Genomic DNA, 19324 nt, shown 5'->3' with positions numbered 1-19324 from the left:
GTCCGAGATGAATTCGGCGGAGACCTAACCCTAAATTTTCAAATCAAAACTAATCTACGGGATGTTTTCAATGGACATGATGATTTCAATCGTGGCAAAGATCATGGAAAAGCAATGTGCTAAGAATCGGAGTTAAGGATTAGCACAATGATCAAGTTCGTACCCTAGTTCGGCGACGAACTTGCTATGGCGGCAACGGCGGTGAAGATTTCCCTTGACAGCGGCGGAGACCAGCGGCGGGAGGTTGCTGGCGCCGAGGGGACGATCCGGAGACCCGAGGAGGCAGAGTAGGTTATGCGCGGGCGAGGAGGTTCGAAAAAATTTCCAAATTTTGGCCCGTCGGTATATATAACCTGACCCTGTCGGTGTGACCGAGTGGAATGACTCGGTGGCACCGAGATGCAAAACTACAGGCAGTTACTGCAACTCGGTGTGACCGAAAGGTTCTAATCAGTTGCACCGAGATTGAAAAACCCTAGATCATCTTAGTGACTCGGTAGGACCGAAAGGATGAATCGGTCAGACCGAGATACACAAAGAGGTTTTGGAAGTTTAAGTCTATGACGAATTGGGAACTCCGAGTGCTCCTCACACAGAGTGGTTCGAATTTGACTTGTTCAAACTTTGTGATGTAGCATGAATAGAGTTTGAGACGAGAAAAGCATAGATAGCTAGAGGGAGTTCTTAGGCATTCTTGTCCATCCATTTGGCAAAAGAGAAAGAGCCAAACAATCAAAACAACAAATGGATGTCCTCGAATGAGTAAAACATGCAACCAACATGCTCACACAATAAAATGGCAAATGAAATATGTGACAAAGCATGCACAAACACTCGAGCATCTATCAAGCAGTTTGGCGATGACTAGGTCATCTATATATGAGTATATTGACTTAGGAGTCAAATGAGAACATTTGATCATAGGTCATACTCATCGTTTAAGCACAAGTGGGGTTACCACTTTTACATAAAGCATTGTTGTGTTCACACCATTAGAGTTGATTTAGCTCAATTGGTTAGAGTAAAGCTTCCCCTACATGTGATATCCCCCCTAAGAGGGATGAACTAACCTTGGGTTTTGTTGATGATGACTTCATGTAGGTGTTGAAGATGTAGATGCTCAATGTTGATGTAGATCATTTGGAGCAATCCTTTGCAGTGAGTTGCACTTTCAATACCTACACGGGTTAGTCCCACAAGGAACAAACGAGGATATCCATAGACATAGAGTGATGCATACACAAGATGATGTCCATGAAAGCATTAGGTTACCTTATCCCTTGTCTTACCAACAAGAGGGTTTGTGACTCCTTGAACTAGTGCAAGATATGGAAGTTGTTTGCACTTGTCCTCGCCAAAATGATAAGAGTGAAGTATGTTGGCAGAGTCACCCTCAAGAACTCTCTAGTTCTTCTTCTTCTGGATCCGCACCATATTGATGGGAACCCTTGGAGTTGTAGTTGTACTTGATGAAATAGAACTTGATGTGGTCTTGGGAACCCACTTGACCAAGGCCTTGGGTGCTTCTTCGAATGCATCAATCTCCTCTTGAAGCTTGTCCTTGCCTTTTTGCTTGTGGTCTTGTGGTGGAAGATCATCTTGAGCTTGTCTCCCTTCGAAATAAGTAGGATCATACTTCTCTTGTTGAGTAACAAACTTTGTCTTGGGGTATTGATCTTCTTCCCACTCAACTCCATTGGCATTGAACTTTCGTTCAAAACCAACACCTTGATTCTTCCGGTGTCTTCCTTGCTTGCGTACAATTTCCTAAAATTGCTTACTCCCATCAAGGCTCTTGTAAACACCTTTCTCTATAATTCCCTTCAATAAGCTATTTTCTTGCTCAAGTGTAACTTGGCTAAGAGAATCATTAGTGGAATCAAGAGAACTACTAGAAGCAACAATATTGGATTTAGCATGATTGTTGTTACTACTAGATGAAGAATCTTTCTTGCTCTTGTTGCTAGATTTAACTTGTGGTATGTAAGTAGACAAGAGTAAACGCTTGGCAATGTAAGAAGAACATTTCTTGCGAAGATCATCATTGATTGCCTTTAAAAACTCATGCTCTTGCTCAAGGTTGAGCTTTTCAAAGCGTAGCTTATCATGAGTCTTTAAAAGTTCTCGATGATTTTCCAAGGTAGCTTCATGAGCTAACTTAAGAGTGTTTAGTTCTTTAGTTAGATGCTCAATATCCTTCTTATCATCATCATTCGTTTTATCTTGATTAGCATGATTAATTGACATTTCATCATAGTTTTCATCACTAGAGTTGTCAACAAGTAAATCATCATCACCTAGCGAATCATCTTCATCACTATCGAAATCAACATACTCGGGATGTGTTACCTTTGGACCTTTGGCCATGAAGCACCTTCCAATTCCTTCATTAGGTGAGTCAAATATGTCGTAGGAGTTGGTTGACACAAGTGCTAGACCGGCAACACCTTCATCTTGAGTATATTCGGAGTCGGAGTGATAACTTCTTTCGGAGTGATTGTCAGGGTTGGAGCCGGATACCCATTCACCAACATGATCTTGATGTCTTCTTTTTGTGTAGCTCCTTGATGACTTTTCTTTCCTTTCTGAATCCTTGCTTCTCCAAGAGGGTTTTCATTCATAACGATCATCTCTACTCCTCCTTTCTCTTGGTGGTGATTCTTCTCTTCTACTTCTTCTTTTGGGAGAATCTTCTCTTCTTTTGTAGGCAGCCGTACACTCATTGGAGTAGTGTCCGAGTCTTCCACAATTGTAGAAATTACGCTCACAACTAGAAGATCTTTTGTCATTGTAGGACCTTGACTTGGAACTTCTTTCTTTGCTTCTACTCTTGTAGAACTTGTTGAAGTTCTTTACCATTAGGCTCAATTCTTCATTGAATGTTTGCTTCTCACTTGATGATGTGGGAGCATCACATGAGGCTTTGTAAGCACCACTTGACTTGTTGTGAAGCTCTTCCTTATCCTTGAGTGACATCTCATGAGCAACAATTCTTCCAATGACTTCCGTTGGCTTTAGATCTTTGTAATTGGGCATCATTTGGATCAATGTGCACACGGTATCATATTTTCCATCCAAGGCTCTTAGGATCTTCTTGATGATGAATCTGTCGGTCATCTCTTCACTTCCTAAGCCGGCAATCTCATCTGTGATGAGAGCAAGCCTAGAATACATTTCAGTGACACCTTCACCGTCCTTCATTTTGAACTTGTCAAGTTGACTTTGAAGCACATCCAATTTGGATTCCTTGACAAAGTCGGTACCTTCGTGCATATCAATCAAAGTATCCCAAATTTCCTTTGCATTCTCAAGACGGCTGATTTTGTTGAATCCTTCGGGGCACAATCCGTTGAAGAGAATATCACAAGCTTGAGCATTGTATTGTAGCATCTTCAACTCTTCCGCAGTAGCTTCACGGTTTGGTTCTCTCCCATCGAAGAATTCACCTTGCAAGCCAATACACACAATAGCCCAAACGGCAGGGTTATGTCCAAGAATATGCATTTTCATCTTATGCTTCCAACTAGCAAAATTTGTACCATCAAAGTAAGTACCTCTATGGTGGTAATTTCCCTCGCTAGAAGCCATACTCTCCTAGGTTGTGAAACCAAGGCTATGACCACCAAAAGCTATGGAAATCAAAGCAAATGGAAACCTGGCTCTGATACCACTTGTAGGATCGAAAGTATGTCTAGAGGGGGGGTGATTAGACTACTTGACCAAATAAAAATCTAGCCTTTTCCCAATTTTAGTTCTTGGCAGATTTTAGCAACTTAGCACAAACATGTAATCAACCTACACATGCAGTTCTAAGAGTATAGCAGCGGAATGTAAAACAATTGCATATGGAGGTAAAGGGATGAGTTTGAGGGAGCAAACGCAATGTTGACACGGAGATTTTTTATCTGTGGTTCCGATAGGTGGTGCTATCATACATCCACGTTGATGGAGACTTCAACCAACGAAGGGTAACGGTTGTGCGAGTCCACGGAGGGCTCCACCCACGAAGGGTCCACGAAGAAGCAACCTTGTCTATCCCACCATGGCCGTCGGCCACGAAGGACTTGCCACACTAGGGTAGATCTTCACGAAGTAGGCGATCTCCTTGCCCTTACAAACTCCTTGGTTCAACTCCACAATCTTGTCGGAGGCTCCCAAGTGACATCTAGCCAATCTAGGAGACACCACTCTCCAAGAAGTAACAAACGGTGTGTTGATGACGAACTCCTTGCTCTTGTGCTTCAAATGATAGTCTTCCCAACACTCAACTCTCTCTCATAGGATTGGATTTGGTAGAAAGAAGACTTGAGTGGAAAGCAACTTGGGGAAGGCTAGAGATCAAGATTTATGTGGTTGGAATGTGACCTCAACACAAGTGTAGGTGGTTCTCTCTCAGAAAATATGTATTGGAAGTGTAGGCATGTTCTGATGGCTCTCTCCATGAATGAAGAGTGGGTGGAGGGGTATTTATAGCATCCACACAAAATCTAACCGTTACACACAAATCACCAAACTCGGTGGGATCGAATCATGCAACTCGGTCAGACCGATTTAGTTCAAAATGTGAACGTTAGGATTCTCGGTGGGACCGACATGTCAACTCGGTGGGACCGATTTCATTAGGGTTAGGGCATAACGTAATCTCGTGAGACCGATTACACAAACTCGGTGAGACCGATTTTGGTAATGGACTAATAGAGAGTTGGTCAGGCAAACTCGGTGGGACCGATTCGCTCATCTCGGTTGGACCAAAGTGTTACGAAAGGGAAACAGAGAGTTTACATTGCAATCTCGGTGGGACCGATCGCTCATCTCGGTTTTACCAAAATGTTAAGAAGGGAAATAGAGAGATTACAACCCCATCTCGGTGAGACTGAGATCCCTATCGGTGAGACCGAAAATACTAGGGTTTCTGGCAGTGGCTATGTCAACTGAACTCGGTGGTGCCGGATAGAAAGAATCGGTGGGGCCGAGTTGGATGTTTGGTGTGGCACATATGTGGATATAAGAAAGTAGTGGAGGGTTTTGGAGCATATCAGTAAGCATTTTGAGCAAGCACCTCATTAAGCAACACCTCATCCCTTCTTAACAGTATTGGCTTTTCCTATAGACTCAATGTGATCTTGGATCACTAAAATAGAAAATGTAGAGTCTTGTGCTTTGAGCTTGAGCCAATCTTTTATCCTTAGCATTTTGAAGGGTCTACTTTCTAATCCATGCCATGCCAATCATTGAGCTTTCCTGAAATGTTTATCTTGAAATAGCATTAGCTCAATGAACTATATGTTGTTAGGAATTACCAAAACCACCCAGGGATAGTTGCACTTTCACCAGCATCAGCTATGACCAGGTTGAGCCGAGCAATCTCCTCTTGAAGTTCAGGAGGCAAGGATTCCAATATGATATTCAGGCTGACAGGCTTTCGACTGAGTGCATCGACGACCATGTTGGCCTTACCCGAGTGGTAATTTATTCCAATATCATAATCCTTGACTAACTCAAGCGACCTTCGTTGACAGAGATTTAAATCTGGCTGAGTAAATATATACTTGAGACTTTTGTGATCGGTAAAAATTTGGCACCTCTTCCCGATGAGATAGTGTCTCCAAATTTTTAGAGCATGAACTACCGCGGCCAATTCTAGATCATGAGTGGGATAATTTCCCTCGTGGGGTCGTAGCTGTCGCGATGCATAGGCTACTACCTTGTCGTCTTGCATAAGTACGCATCCAAGTCCTTGTCTGGAGGCGTCGCAGTACACATCAAAACTGCGGTGGATATCTGGAAGAGTTAACACCGGTGCAGTTGGCAGCCGTACCTTTAGCTCATTGAAACTTTTCTCACAGTCCTCAGTCCATTCAAATTTCTTGTCCTTTTTTAGCAGATTCGGCATGCGTTTAGCAATCTTGGAAAACCCTTCAATGAAACGACGGTAGTACCTGGCTAATCCAAGAAAACTTTGTATATGTGATACGGTTGCGGGTGGCAACCAATCGGGCACATCCTTTACTTTGCTTGGGTCCACGGCTATACCTTCGGCGGATAGCACATGTCCAATAAATCCAACCTACTTGAGCCAAAATTCACATTTACTGAATTTGGCGTATAGCTGATGGTCGTGGAGTCGTTGTAACACTGCTCGGAGGTGATCTTTGTGATCTTCTTCACTCCTTGAGTAAATAAGTATGTCATCGATGAAGACTACCACGAACTTATCGAGGAAGTCCATGAATACTTTGTTCATCATATGCATGAATAAAGCAGGGGCGTTGGTGAGACCAAAGGACATAACTGTATATTCATAAAGACCGTACCGAGTGGTAAAGGCGGTCTTAGGAATATCTTCCTTTTTAATCTTGAGCTAATGATATCCTGTCCGTAAATCAACCTTGGAGAATACCTTGGCCCCACTGAGCTGATCAAACAAATCATCAATCCTTGGCAGCGGATATTAGTTTTTGATGGTGACATCATTCAGCTGATGATAATCCACACACATGCGGAGGCTGCCATCCTTTTTGTCCACGAAGATAGCAGGTGATCCCCATGGTGAAGAGCTGGGACGGATATATCCTTTCTGGGGAATTTCATCAAGATGTTTCTTTAGCTCTACAAATTCTGATGAGCGCATCCGGTAATACTTCTTGTACAACGGTGCGGTTCCGGGCACAAGGTCTATTGCGAACTCAAGCTCTCGATCTGGTGGCATGCCTGGCAGCTCTTCTGGAAAATACATCAGGAAACTCACTGACCACAAGAATTAATTCCAATTCATCCACAGCGGTGAAGGCCATTTCTTTCTTGGGTATGCTTCTGCGAGCATAGAATTTTGTAGTCTGCCCCTCCCGACTGGTCAAAGTGACTTCTTGGGTCGCGCAATTTATGCATGCTTGCTATTGAGTCAGCCAATTCATACCCAAGATAACATTCAGTTTAGCAGACTCAATAATTATCAAAGAAGTTGAAAAGCAGACTCCATTGATATTGATTTCCAGATTACGGCAGACCAGATTGCTCTTGATTAAGGATCTTGGGGTTTGTACCAGCATATTCTTGCCCAAAAGTGAACAAGGAAATTTGTTTTGGGCAACAAAACTCCGAGAGATAAAAGAGTGGGAAGCCCTAGAGTCAAATAAAATTACCGCAGGTATGTTGTTAACAGGAAACATACCAATGGCGACTTCGGGGTTTTCTTGGGCTTCATCTGCGGAGAGGTGATGAACGTGCCCGGTGATGTGTTGCTGGTCCGGGCATGATTCCATAAAGTTGACTTGTGGTCTGAATAGAGCATTTGCCTTGCTGTCCTTGGGACACTGTCTGGCATAATGTCCGGTTTGCCCACAACTAAAGCAAGCATTGATGCGCTGGCGCTCCTCGTGCACTGGGTTGGTCACGGCATTCTTGACTTGGGTGGTGGATTTGTTAACATTCTGTTGCCAATTGGGCTTGTATTCCACCTGATTCTGCTGCCAGGTACGAGCCTTTTGCATGGGTTGCCCATCCTTCTTTGGCTCAAACTTGCGCTTGTGATCGTTATTGACAGGCCTATTGTCTGATACGAGCTTGTGCTCCCTTTTCGCAATGAAAGCTTTGTTCACCAGAGTTTGAAAATCTGGGAAATCAAACATGCTGAGAGTACACCGGAGTTGCGGGTTTAATCCACCAAGAAATCGGTCGATCTTTCTTTCTTCAGTGGCCACGTCATGAAGGGAGTAACGTGACAAATGATTGAATTTTTGCAAATATTCACCCATAGACTGATTTCCTTGGAGGAGCGCGAGAAATTCTTGTTGCTTAGTCTTCATAATTCCAGTAGTGATATGATATTTTCGGAACTGATTCGTGAATTTTGACCAGGTGATTTCTTCATCAGCAGGCCACATGGCTTTTATATTTTCCCACCATATGGCAGCAGCGCCTTCACGATAATGAGTTGCAAATGGAACTTTATCACCTTCTTCAGTCTGAGCAATCTCAAGTTTCCTCTCAATGGTTCGCAGCCAATCATCTGCTTCCAAGGGGTCAATAGTCTGACTGAGACTGGGAGGCTTGGTCCTTTGAAAATCTGACAGCTTTGAGTGATGAGCGTTCTGATTCCCATTCTGCCCCACCATAGCTTGCACACTTTTTAAAATTTCAATGATATCATTATTCCGTCTTTCCTCAAACATATGTAGCATTTTCTCGGTGGAGGGAGGATTTGGCAGTGGAGGCGGTGGTGGAACGTACGGCTCGGGGGAGTGTCCTGTCTGTCGTGAGAAACGACGAACAGGAGTGCCCTCGCGAACGTTGCTACTGCTGCCTCCCCGCGGCATCCTATTGTGGTTTTTCCCAAGACAACACAACCAAGATGAGAAGTATTCAAAAATGAATTGGGGAAAGGCCAGCAACAAAAGCCCAAGAAAAACTGAAATGACGAAGAAAATACGGCAAATAAAATAGACTTCCAACATAATTATACATAGACTCATACATGAAAGATACATAACATGACAGGTCCAACTACTCTCATACATGAAACGAAATCTCATGACTCGTATGACTACACTCGTGCATCATCCGGACGACTGCGAGTACTCAGAAGCTCTACTACTCTGTTGGTGCTGCGGGGTCCTCTCCTGACATGGATCCTGAACTGACATGGTTAACTAAGACCTCCGGGTTAAAAGTAACACGACGACATTGCCTCGAGGGCTCTCCCTCAGGGGCAGGTGTAGGGTGAAGCATCGGGGCTACAGAAGTAGTGAGAAGTGAAACCCACTCAGCAGGAGCACTGAGAGGATTCACGTGGCGCCTGAGCTACTCGGAGGAGTAACCGGTGAAACAGGGGAACTAGAACTGACTAGAATATAAGGAGTAAATCCCAGGGAGGATGGAGTAGTGGCAGATCTAGTAGAGACTAGAGCAGATGCTAAAGCAGTACGGGCACGAGTCAGCTCTCGAGCCAGCTCGTGGATCATAAGATAGCTAGCAGTGATGTAACGAGCAAGATGGCTAGCAACACTATTGGACTCTGGATCAATGATAGGGAAGCGGACATGACCATTGTCGTGCAGAGAAGGATAGTAGTAGAAACCTGGGTGGTTCTGCATCCGGACCTCGTTGTAAGGAAGCTCAACAAGGACCTCGAATGCAGCAAACTGGACAGCCTGGGAAGCGGTAGAAGCGTAACCGCTCCGAGAGGTACGAGTGTAAGTGCTGGAGTCAGAACTGGTGCGCAGAGTGACCACTGCGTGATACTCATACACTAAGTCAGCTAGACGCTCCCGTTATACACGATAGACTGGATCGTCATCGAGGGGGTACAGCCGGCGCCACACGTTACGAAGAAGATGCGGCGATGTGTACGGCATCAGCTGCAACTGGCACGGATACGGCACCGGAGCCATCTACACTCACAACCATTAGTAGGTTAGCATAAAAATAAGACAAGTATATGCAATCTAACAACCAGCTACCAATGCTACCGGCACTCAACGTAAGCTCGTATCTACCGTCCAGTCAACACGTCGTAGCCTAGCGTGACCTACAGTCAGCGCGGCTCTGATACCAGCAAGTGTTGTGGCACCCCGGCTCAGAGTAACCGGTTTACCATGCATTGCCAGCCCAGAGACCATGTCTTCTGGCAACACACAACATCTTGGTACAGAAAATAACCGCTTTATTGATGCCAGCGGATCAAAGTTTACATTACAACAGGTAGCGAGGCCAAGCGGCACACACGGTGCGGCTGGACAATATGTACATTATTTAGTGAACATAAAGGCCTCGATCATAACAACTACGCGGCAGCGAAACAACGTCGTAGAGGAACTCCATAGCACAGGGACACCGATGTGGACACGATCTAGACTCGGACAGCACTCCTTTCCAAAGGCTTTCCTGAAATCTGGCATGACACGCCAGGTCAGTACGTGGAATGTACTTGCAAACTCACAACAGACATAAACATAATGACAATCAATATCATGATAATTAACCAATTATTGACAATGCAACAATATAACCAACATGATGTGATCATACTTGGTGAGAAAAATCCCTCTTATCAACGGTGATCACTTCTTGGATCACCATCGTGCCAACCTCAAAATCTTAACTATGAGCATCTCGTGATCTTTCCGGCGATCACAACCACGACCCATATTTGGTCTAAAACAATGATCCTTCCAGCGATCACAACCATGACCAACATTTGGTCTTATCCAACCCGATGGCCTTCTCGCCATCATCAATAGTGCAGAGTTCATAACTTAGTGTGCAATTTTTGTTAAATGTTGACCCATGGTGTGACCTACTTTCGAGCATGTCCGTAACCGTGGACTCGGCTATCGATAGATTAAGACACTCTGCAGAGGTAGCGCACTGTACCCACACCACGGAACCCATGGCCTCGTACTCCCATTCGGGTGGACCAATGGCATTCCGACAAAACCCCTCCATTGCCATGACACTCTCTCGGCCACTCCGACCCACTCCCAACTGGGCTAGTCCTGGGTGGCCCCATGTCTACCAAAGACACAACGACCACCGTCGTGGCCAAAACATCCCTTACGGGGACCGGTACCAAAATCTCAACAACAGGCACACAAGGTTATGTCTGCTTACCGGGCCAGGGTACCGCACGCCCATAACCTTCCCTAGTTGGAGGCACCGACCAGAGGCATGACAATGGACCGAATAAAGGCCTTCCCATAAAGGCAAATGTGGTTGCACTGGGAAAAACTCGATTCAGTGGCACCATGACCCGGTCAACAATATATTCAAGTTGTATTATTATCAGGTTCAAATTAAATTGCAAATAACCGGTGTCATAGTATGCCATGAAGTGCAACAATAACATATGCATCACATATTAACGGAAAAGACTGAGCCAACTATATTCACACTAAGCATAACCATCAACAACTCTTGCCACTTCTCTGGTTAAGATTAAACCTCACATTAAGCAGAATCTTCTCTAACAAATTTTATCATTTTTCTTATGCAAGAAAATAACTCCAATTAATTACTTATATCCATAACCATATCATTTCTTTCATAGCAAAAATTAATTCTAGTCTCTTTACCAACTTAGTTAGTTTTAAACTTTCTGTAACACAAGCATACTAACTTGGACAAGCATTTAACAGAATATAAACAACATAATAGTGATTTATATGCATGGATTAAATCATTCATTCAAGTAGGAAAATCACAAATATTGCAATGGCACCATGAAAATATTGTTGTCGCTTGCCTTAGTGCAGATGAGGTTCACAAACCTCCTGGTGATCCTCAAGACAAGCTTCACTTCTCTGAAAACATTTATAAACACAAAAAGAAAACATCAAGAACCCTTCTGAAAATCACCAGAAAATCTAGACAGCATGGAAAAATCTCATTTTTGGTGAGTTGCTAGATTTCTTTACAAAGAACACAACGCAAAAAGAATCAATTCATTTGGACTTATGGTTGAACAGTTATAGCTGTTTGAAGCTCTCTAGATATAATTGAAATTTGAATTTAAATAAAGACAGACTGGGGGGTGACGCCGAAGGTGTAAAGCCTCGGGGCGCCACCACTCGTATCGCTTCGCGCACGTACTAAGTGGCTGACTAGCGGGCCCCGCTAGTCAGGTGAGGGGGAGAGAGGGAAAGAAACATGGGATGGCGCGGCTTCGCCGGAGCAAACGTCGGCGACGAGGGCTCCTTGGCCAAAACGAGAGGGAGGGATCAAGAGAGGAGACAGAGGCGCACCTGCCCGTACCCGTAGAGTAGCTAGGGGTGGTCGGACAGCGTCGAAATCGTCCTCTCTAGCGGAGACAGGAAGTAGAGCTCGTCGGAGACGAAGACCACAGCGAGCCGAGGTGACTCCAGGGGCTCCAACCGGGCGGAACGACACCACCGCAGAGTGGTGGAGGTCCTAGAAGGGTTGCCCAGGCCTGGGAGGGGCCGGAGCTACGGAGACGACCCGAGGGGATCGCCGGCGAGCTCGAGCTCGGGGACGGCGGCCCGCGGCCTGCCCGGCCGGGCTACGGTTTTCTACGAGATTGTGGAGTGGGTGGGAGTGGAGGATGGTGCTCGAGGAGGCTGGGGAGGTCTCTATTTATAGCCGAGCGTCGAGGGGGGTTCGGGCTCCGTCGGTGGACACCTGGACACGGTGCCCGGCGACGAATGAGGGGAGAAGGAGACGCAGCTCACGTGGGGACTATGGGCGAACGGGGACGAGCACAGGATCGAGAGGAAGGCGACGAGCACAGTGCGCACCGCACTGTTACGTTGGCCGGACCGCGTCCGTGCTCGTTGCGGCGAGCTCCGGCGTCGGCGAGTGCCAGGGGAGAGTTAAGGGAGCTAGGACGAAGATGGTGGCGAGGTTTGGCAAGTTTAGGCAGGCGGGGAAGCGAGCACGCGATCAACAGACGCTCGGGCGCGTCGCAGAGCGCGTCGGCCGTATGCCACCACGCCTGGACGAACGCGGTCACCGCGTGAACTCTGACCTCAAGCCAACCTAAGCCCAAACTTCATGTCTGGCATGTTGTTCGTGGTAGTTTTGAAGGTTACCACGCTTTGGTTTGGATCCAGACGCAGTAGAAAAGATTTCACAAGCCTAGTAAGTTTCTGGTCAGTAACTTTGAGAGGTTACTGAGGTCAAACGGCTGGGAGTTGGGAGCTGAGCTTTGGAGGGTAGCAATCATCTACTAAGATGATGATGCAGAAGAAAAATCAGCCCCAATTGAGTAAGTAAAATGGTAGTTGCTGTAGAAACCACCATTTCTGTCCAGAGCAGAAAATATTTTCTATAGCAAAAATATTCCAAAAAGTTATGCAATATTTTTGCTCGGGAAGGTGCCCTAGGGTTCCAAGAATATTTGTGAATGTTCTCATATTTTTGTGGGCAAGAAAAATTGGGGTTGCTTTGGAGCACATTGATCTAGCTAGGGTTTAAGAGAGCGAAATGAATATTTTTCTTTTAAGAAAAATATTTCAAGAATTATTTTGAGATGAACCAGAGTGGGAATGGTGGTTAGAGAGGGAAATGGGACAGTTGGGTGAAAGCCAAGGGGTACCCAAGTGGTTAAGTCCATATGAAAAGATTCAAAACTCCAAATTTCAAAATCAATACAAAAGAAAATCAGGCAAATAAAAGAGGGCAAAAATCAAGCTGTCACAAGGTAGCAGATAGTAGTCTAGAACTTCTCCACAGCGATGCCTTCATGAAGGGAACAACGTCGTGAGCGCCGCCACCGCCAGCTTCGGCATCTAGACAAGAGCAGGTTTTCACCCAGATCTGTTCGAAGAACTCCATCCAGCTTCTTGTGCATGGACCGCCGCCTTCTCTGTCAGAGACTAGATCAAAAGGATCCAGCCGCCGCCACCAGATCCATGCAGCCAGCACCGGGAGATGACGACAGTCTCCCTGTACCAGAGCTAGCACGAACCGGAGCAGATCGAGTCGGAGACGATAATACTCCTGGATCTCCGGCAGACCAGCGAGCCGCCGGTACCACCGTGTCCAGATCGCCGGCCACGTCGGGCCGCCGCCACCCCCCGCGTCGTCCGGTAGTCACCAGATCCGGGACGAGCCAGAACCGGCCGGACCAACGGGCGCGCCGCCACCCAGTCATGGGGTCGCCGCCCTGGCCACCGCCTCTCCCTGTGCATCCGGCCGATTCCCACCGGCACCACCACAGCCGCCGCCGCTGGGACGCCGCGCCGCCGTGGGCCGAAGTGGGGGCCGCACCTCCGCAGATCTAGGCGCCCACGCCACCCATGGATCCGGGGGAGAGGGGAGAGGCCCTCCGCCACCGCGTCGCATGCACGGGCTTTGCCCGGCGCCGACTACCCTCGGCGGCGGAGGGGAGGACGGGACGTGGGGAGGGTCGCTGGCGGCGGAGGTTGGCCCCCCGTGTCGCCTACGAGGGGGGCGACGCGAGAGGAAGAGGGAGAGCCTAGTTCTCAGATACATATAGCCATTTTAATACGAGTACCAAGATAAATATGATCCTCGGCCAGGATCATGACTCCAGGAGCATATACGATACTCCCGAGTTCGACTAAGAGTTGCAGCTTACACGACTCCTGCTCTATAACTGATTGATTAGCTAGCCTGTAGCTAATTAATCATTAGCTGGTGAGCGAGCTCAGCGCGCGCGCTTAGTTTATTTAGTGTTGGCTGTCAACACGCCGGAGCAGGTGCCGCTACCTCGATGTCCATGCATGTGTGAGGTAGTGAACCAAGCAGCACATGGAAAGATCGAGCAGATACTTCTCGATCAATCGGTACCTTCGCGGGAACACACTTCGATCGCCACATGGATTAGTTTGCTAGATAGAGGAACCACTTTGTTTCCACCGGCACATCCGCACATGCACGCCTGACGAGTGTCAAATCCGATTAGCATCCGCTCCTAGTTTCAGATCAGGTGCCTGAAACTTGTGAGATAGGAAGATTGGATACTCCTTTGTACTCAGGTTCAGAGAAGTTACAGATCTGTACTGAAGGCAAAAAGGCTTCTTGCTGTGATATATTGGCTGTGTGCATCAGTTGATGCAGAGGCCACGCACATCCTTTTTTCAAACAGAAAGAACTTACTGCCATATGGGAATTTTCGACACTGAAAACTGAGAAATCAATGGTTCCTCTCTCCACTAATCTACTTTCAGCTGGTAGTAAATACTCCTACATTAAGGCCAATGGTACCATACGTCTGAAGAAACAAAACAGCACGTTTATCTTCAGGTACAAACAGAGTTGCATGCATAGACACGGAAAGAAAGGGGTAAAAGTACTACCACGTGCATCTCCAATGATCGATGACGAGTCACTCTCGAGGTACTCAAGGGACAGTCCTCGCAACTGCATCAATAAATACATGGAGCTGCCATTGCTATCTGCAACTTCTCTGCCTGTGTCTTGGTCTCTGAACTCCAGCCTCTGCTATGGAGTACAAGGGGCAGCTTCAGCTGGAGAAGAAGAGTTCCCAGGAAGAAGATGCCATGGCGATGGCGGCATCGTCCCCTTCCTTCTTCCTGTGGCACCCCTTGTCTCTACTGCATCACGTCACCCGCAGCTGCGCAGGCTACTTGGGCCTCTCCCGCCTCTGCCACGCCCTCAAGGATCTGAAGCCTCGCGCCGCTACGTCACCTCCCGCAGCTACCTCTCCCCAGCTGCATGATGAAGAGCCCGGAGTGGGAGGCGCTGGACACGCTGCAGATGTAAGTACGTCATGATCAGATGATCTACCTTGTTATTTGCTCTGTTCGAGTTCATGTGGTGGACTGACTTCTGATTCAATCTCGTTGCAATCTAATATGTCTATGATCGGTCAGGACGATTGCGCGGCCGTGGAAGTGCGCTCGAGAGGGGTGCCCCAGAGGCCTCGTGCTCCAAGAGAAGGACGAGGAGGAACACACCATTAGGCTTAGCTTAGCCTGCGAACTGTAGACTATAACCGTGTGTTCTTTCTGGAACTCTGAGTTCAGAGTCTTAGAGTGAGTGCATCCATCTCTTCCCTGTTATGTTAGCAATACAAGTTTAAATTCCAGGCCGGGCATGTTGTTTGTGTTCCGCACTTCAGCTTACAATGCTAATTTCACACACCTGGGTGGAAGCAAGGAGTTGTTTCTGTTTGTATTTGCCAAGAATACTCACATCTTACTTGTGAGCTTGGTACTGTATTACACTAGGCTTCTATGGAGTAAAGAGTATGCTAATCCGTATAGAGGACACTTCGTCTTATTGTTTCCTCCAGTGTTATTTCCTCCTTTCCACTACCATTTATCAGTTTTCGGTTCGGCGTGGTTGGGCATGCGATTGTGCAGCCGAATGACCCGAATTCAATTTCTAAAATTGACAGATGATGTATAGGGGGTTTTCTTTCGTTTATTGAGGATCAAGCTTGGTGTGGGGCGAGACCACTCATGAAGAAATATCTTCATACTCATTTAAAAAAATTCTGAGAACCATGTTCATCTTAGTACTCATACTAAAATGGTCGTATGCATCCCTAATTGATGCAGAGTCGAGAAGTGAAAATCTCTCCCATTTTATGAGAGTACGTTGGAAGAGAGGGGATTGACCCCCGTGTCGCCTACCCCGCGTGCGACTCGAGCGGAATCTTAGCCGTCAGGCGAACTCCCTCCTCGCCAGATCTCCCTCCCCTCGCCGCCACCGGGCAAAGCCTGCACGGTGTCGGCGGTGGCGGGGAACTCCGGTTCTCCCTCTCACGGGGCTCGGGAGTTGCGGAGCGTCTGCCGTGGGAGCACGTGGTCGCCGTGGCAAGCTTGCGTCGGGGTGGGGCGGCGAGCGCATACGGCGCACGGGAGCGCGTGCGGTGCGCGGACGCAGTGAAGGTGGGCTCTGGCTCTCATGGCACCGCGGCGGCTGGCAGATCGGATCTTGGGGCGGCAACCTCGATCGGTGGCGTGCGTGCAGCCTGCCTGGCGGGTGCAGATAGGCGGCCTTCCACGGCTGCATGGGCGGCGTGGAGGCAGCGGCGCTGCGGGGGCTCCTTGATGGCCGGCCATAGTCCCATGGGAAGCGTCGTCTCCGACTCGATTTGCTCCGGTTCGTGCTGGCTATGGTACTTGGCGACTGCGGTCGACGTTTACCGGTGTTGCCTAGACAGATCTAGTGGGTGGGCATGTATTCGGGGAAAACTCCAGGCAGTGTGGTGGCCGCACCGAAGCCGACGGCCCTCGGGGCTGATTCCCTTCCTGGAGGCTTTAATGTGTATCCTGCTCCTCCCACCTCTGCCATGAGCGCAGGCGAAAGCCTCTGTTCCTCTGTTTGGGCGATGACGGCACCCTGGTCTCATGTTCCTTCCTGAAGGCGTCGGCCGGGGACTGCTCAAGGTGGTGGAGTTACTGGTTGTTCGGAGTCGACGTGAGATGGCATGTAGGTGAAGCGGCATGGCATCAACCGTATCGTCGATGGTGGGTCTCGGCGGCATGGTGCAGCAGTCCCGGAGCCAGATGTGTATTCGTGGACGTGTGTAGGGAGGTGGCGTTGTCTGGCGTCGTGGTGGCGTGGATGGCAGGCCTGGCATGGTCGATGCAACAGTACCTGCTCTAAAGATGGATCGGTGGAAGATGACGGTGGTGGATTCTGAGAGTGTGCCGGACCGGTGTGTACCCCTAACTCGGCAAGCAGCTTGGCGGGGCCCTCCAGCTTTAGATGTTAGGATTTGGTGCGACTGACGCGATCTTTAAAATGTGTGTTTACTTGCAACTCTAACGGCCGCTTAGCCGTCCTCAGGATCGGGACGCCATCAAGACCCTCCTCGTTGATCTTCGCTCGATGGCCTTCCGCGTGGTGCCCCCGCTGCCGCCCTCTCCTCCGGAGCCCGATTAGGCATGCTAATCGGGTTGTTGTGTGTGAGTGTATTGTTTTTTGTTTTCAAGGCTTGTTGAGCTATGCCCTCAGCATTAACCCAATTTGCTACTTTGTGTGTGTGAATCTTGTTGAATGTTTGGTTTGGACGGTTTGCTCAGGGCCATCTTCAGAAATTCGGGGCCCCGGGCGAAAACCAAAATGTGACGCAAAATTTTGAACAGTTCACATAACATAAGAATTATTATGCGTAAACATACTCTCACTTTATTATATAATTTCAAGTCTATTTTATTTGTACCTTATTTAGGTATATATCAGCACTAATGCTAAAAAGGTAAAGGGATTGCAAAACAATGAACGTACCTCAAGTCATTTTCATTGACAGTATCAACATCATCACCTCCATTGGTAATATTACCATCAACCCCTTCACTGGCAATATTACCATCATCAATTTCTGCATCATGAACCTGATCCTCTGTTGCATTATCATCACGACCATCATCAACATTAACATCTGCTGTTTGATTTTCAGAATTATGTTGGTGGTCTTTCACCAAATATTATCAAGGGAACTTGTTAGAGATTGAGCCTCAACTTTGAGTCTTTGTTTCTTCTTACGCTTTGCAGCACCAGATTCATGCTTCCTAATTCTACTAGACATGATGAAGATTCAGGAACAAAACCTAACAAATTATAAGTGATCATTGATCAAACATAATCTAATTAGTTTCTAACGGTTGCTAGATGAATAGATCATTCAAATACAGAGAAAATGAACTGAAAATAGGACCTTGCACTTGGAGATTAAAACATAGTTTGGCCTGAAGGTGTTCCTCAATCCTGATTGAAGCAACGAACAGAACCGTAGTCCGTGACTGTTGCATCTTCACGCAGCAAGACAATCAGCAATTGGATTAGATCGGGATTAACTGCGTCGGTGCCGGCACGACTGCTAGGGCCTTCGTTAATCCCCAATCGCCGCTCGTGAGACCTAGACGGCTGTTCGCTGCCTGTTCGTCTGCAATTGCTAGGCCTCCAACCTTCTTTTTTGTAAGTCTATTATTTGGGCCTCTAGCACTAGGAGCCCAGACTCCCGCATGCATGCATCAAAGACATCACGCAAAATCTCAAAAGGGAAAATCAAAGATACCATGTTTTTTTTAAGAATCTTCAAAGATACCACGTAGTCATGCTGTCACGTACACAGTTTCCTTTCCTGATTTTTTTAGCGATCGTTCAGGGGAAGCGAGGCATCGTACAAAGGGTTTTTTCTCTCGATGGGGGCCCCACGATTTTGGAGGCCCTGTGCGGTCGCTCACCTCGCTCCCCAAGATTTTTAAGAATCTTCAAAGATACCACGTAGTCACGGACCGCGGTTTTGTTCGTTGCTTCAATCAGGATTGAGGAACACCTCCAGGCCAAACTATGTTTTAATCTCCAAGTGCAAGGTCCTATTTTCAGTTCATTTTCTCTGTATTTGAATGATCTATTCATCTAGCAACTGTTAGAAACTAATTAGATTATGTTTGATCAATGATCACTTATAATTTGTTAGGTTTTGTTCCTCAATATTCATCATGTCTAGTAGAATTAGGAAGCATGAATCTGGTGCTGCAAAGCGTAAGAAGAAACAAAGACTCGAAGTTGAGGCTCAATCTCTAACAGGTTCCCTTGATAATATTTGGTGAAAGACCCCCAACATAATTTTGAAAATCAAACTGCAGATGTTAATGTTGATGATGGTCGTGATGATAATGCAACAGAGGATGAGGCTCATGATGCAGAAATTGATGATGGTAATATTGCCAGTGAAGGGGTTGATGGTAATATTACCAATGGAGGTGATGATATTGATACTGCCAATGAAAATGACTTGAGGTATGTTCATTGTTTTGCAATCCCTTTACCTTTTTAGCATTAGTGCTGATATATACCTAAATAAGGTACAAATAAAATAGACTTGAAATTATATAGTAAAGTGAGAGTATGTTTACGCATAATAATT

General features: G+C 46.9%; 1 protein-coding gene and 1 long non-coding RNA gene across 2 annotated transcripts; one reads left to right on the top strand and one right to left on the bottom strand.

Moving 5' to 3' along the window:
* Window positions 1-6996: 6996 nt before the first annotated feature.
* On the bottom strand, window positions 6997-8114 carry LOC147974817 (uncharacterized). The gene is made up of 2 exons (XM_087520153.1): window positions 7172-8114; window positions 6997-7052 (listed from the first exon to the last, which is right to left on the bottom strand). Exons 1-2 carry the CDS (start codon window positions 8112-8114, stop codon window positions 6997-6999), a joined length of 999 nt encoding a protein of 332 aa, XP_087376279.1.
* A 6947-nt stretch (window positions 8115-15061) lies between these two features.
* Window positions 15062-15732, top strand: LOC147974816 (uncharacterized). Its single transcript, XR_015601992.1, has 2 exons — window positions 15062-15201; window positions 15312-15732. It is a non-coding gene; the product is annotated as an uncharacterized LOC147974816 (long non-coding RNA).
* Window positions 15733-19324: the final 3592 nt, after the last annotated feature.

The sequence above is a fragment of the Triticum urartu genome, chromosome 4A, assembly GCF_056163025.1.
Source record: "Triticum urartu cultivar PI428250 chromosome 4A, HENAU_Tu73, whole genome shotgun sequence".
NCBI lineage: Eukaryota > Viridiplantae > Streptophyta > Magnoliopsida > Poales > Poaceae > Triticum > Triticum urartu.
This window is presented reverse-complemented; position numbering and strand designations above follow the sequence as displayed.

Coding starts and splice junctions, on each gene's coding strand:
- LOC147974817 (XM_087520153.1), bottom strand. CDS start 8,114: ATGGTGGGGCAGAATGGGAATCAGAACGCTCATCACTCAAAGCTGTCA. Junction 7,053..7,171: donor AAACCCCGAAGTCGCCATTG/GTATGTTTCCTG, acceptor CTTTTGGGCAAG/AATATGCTGGTACAAACCCC.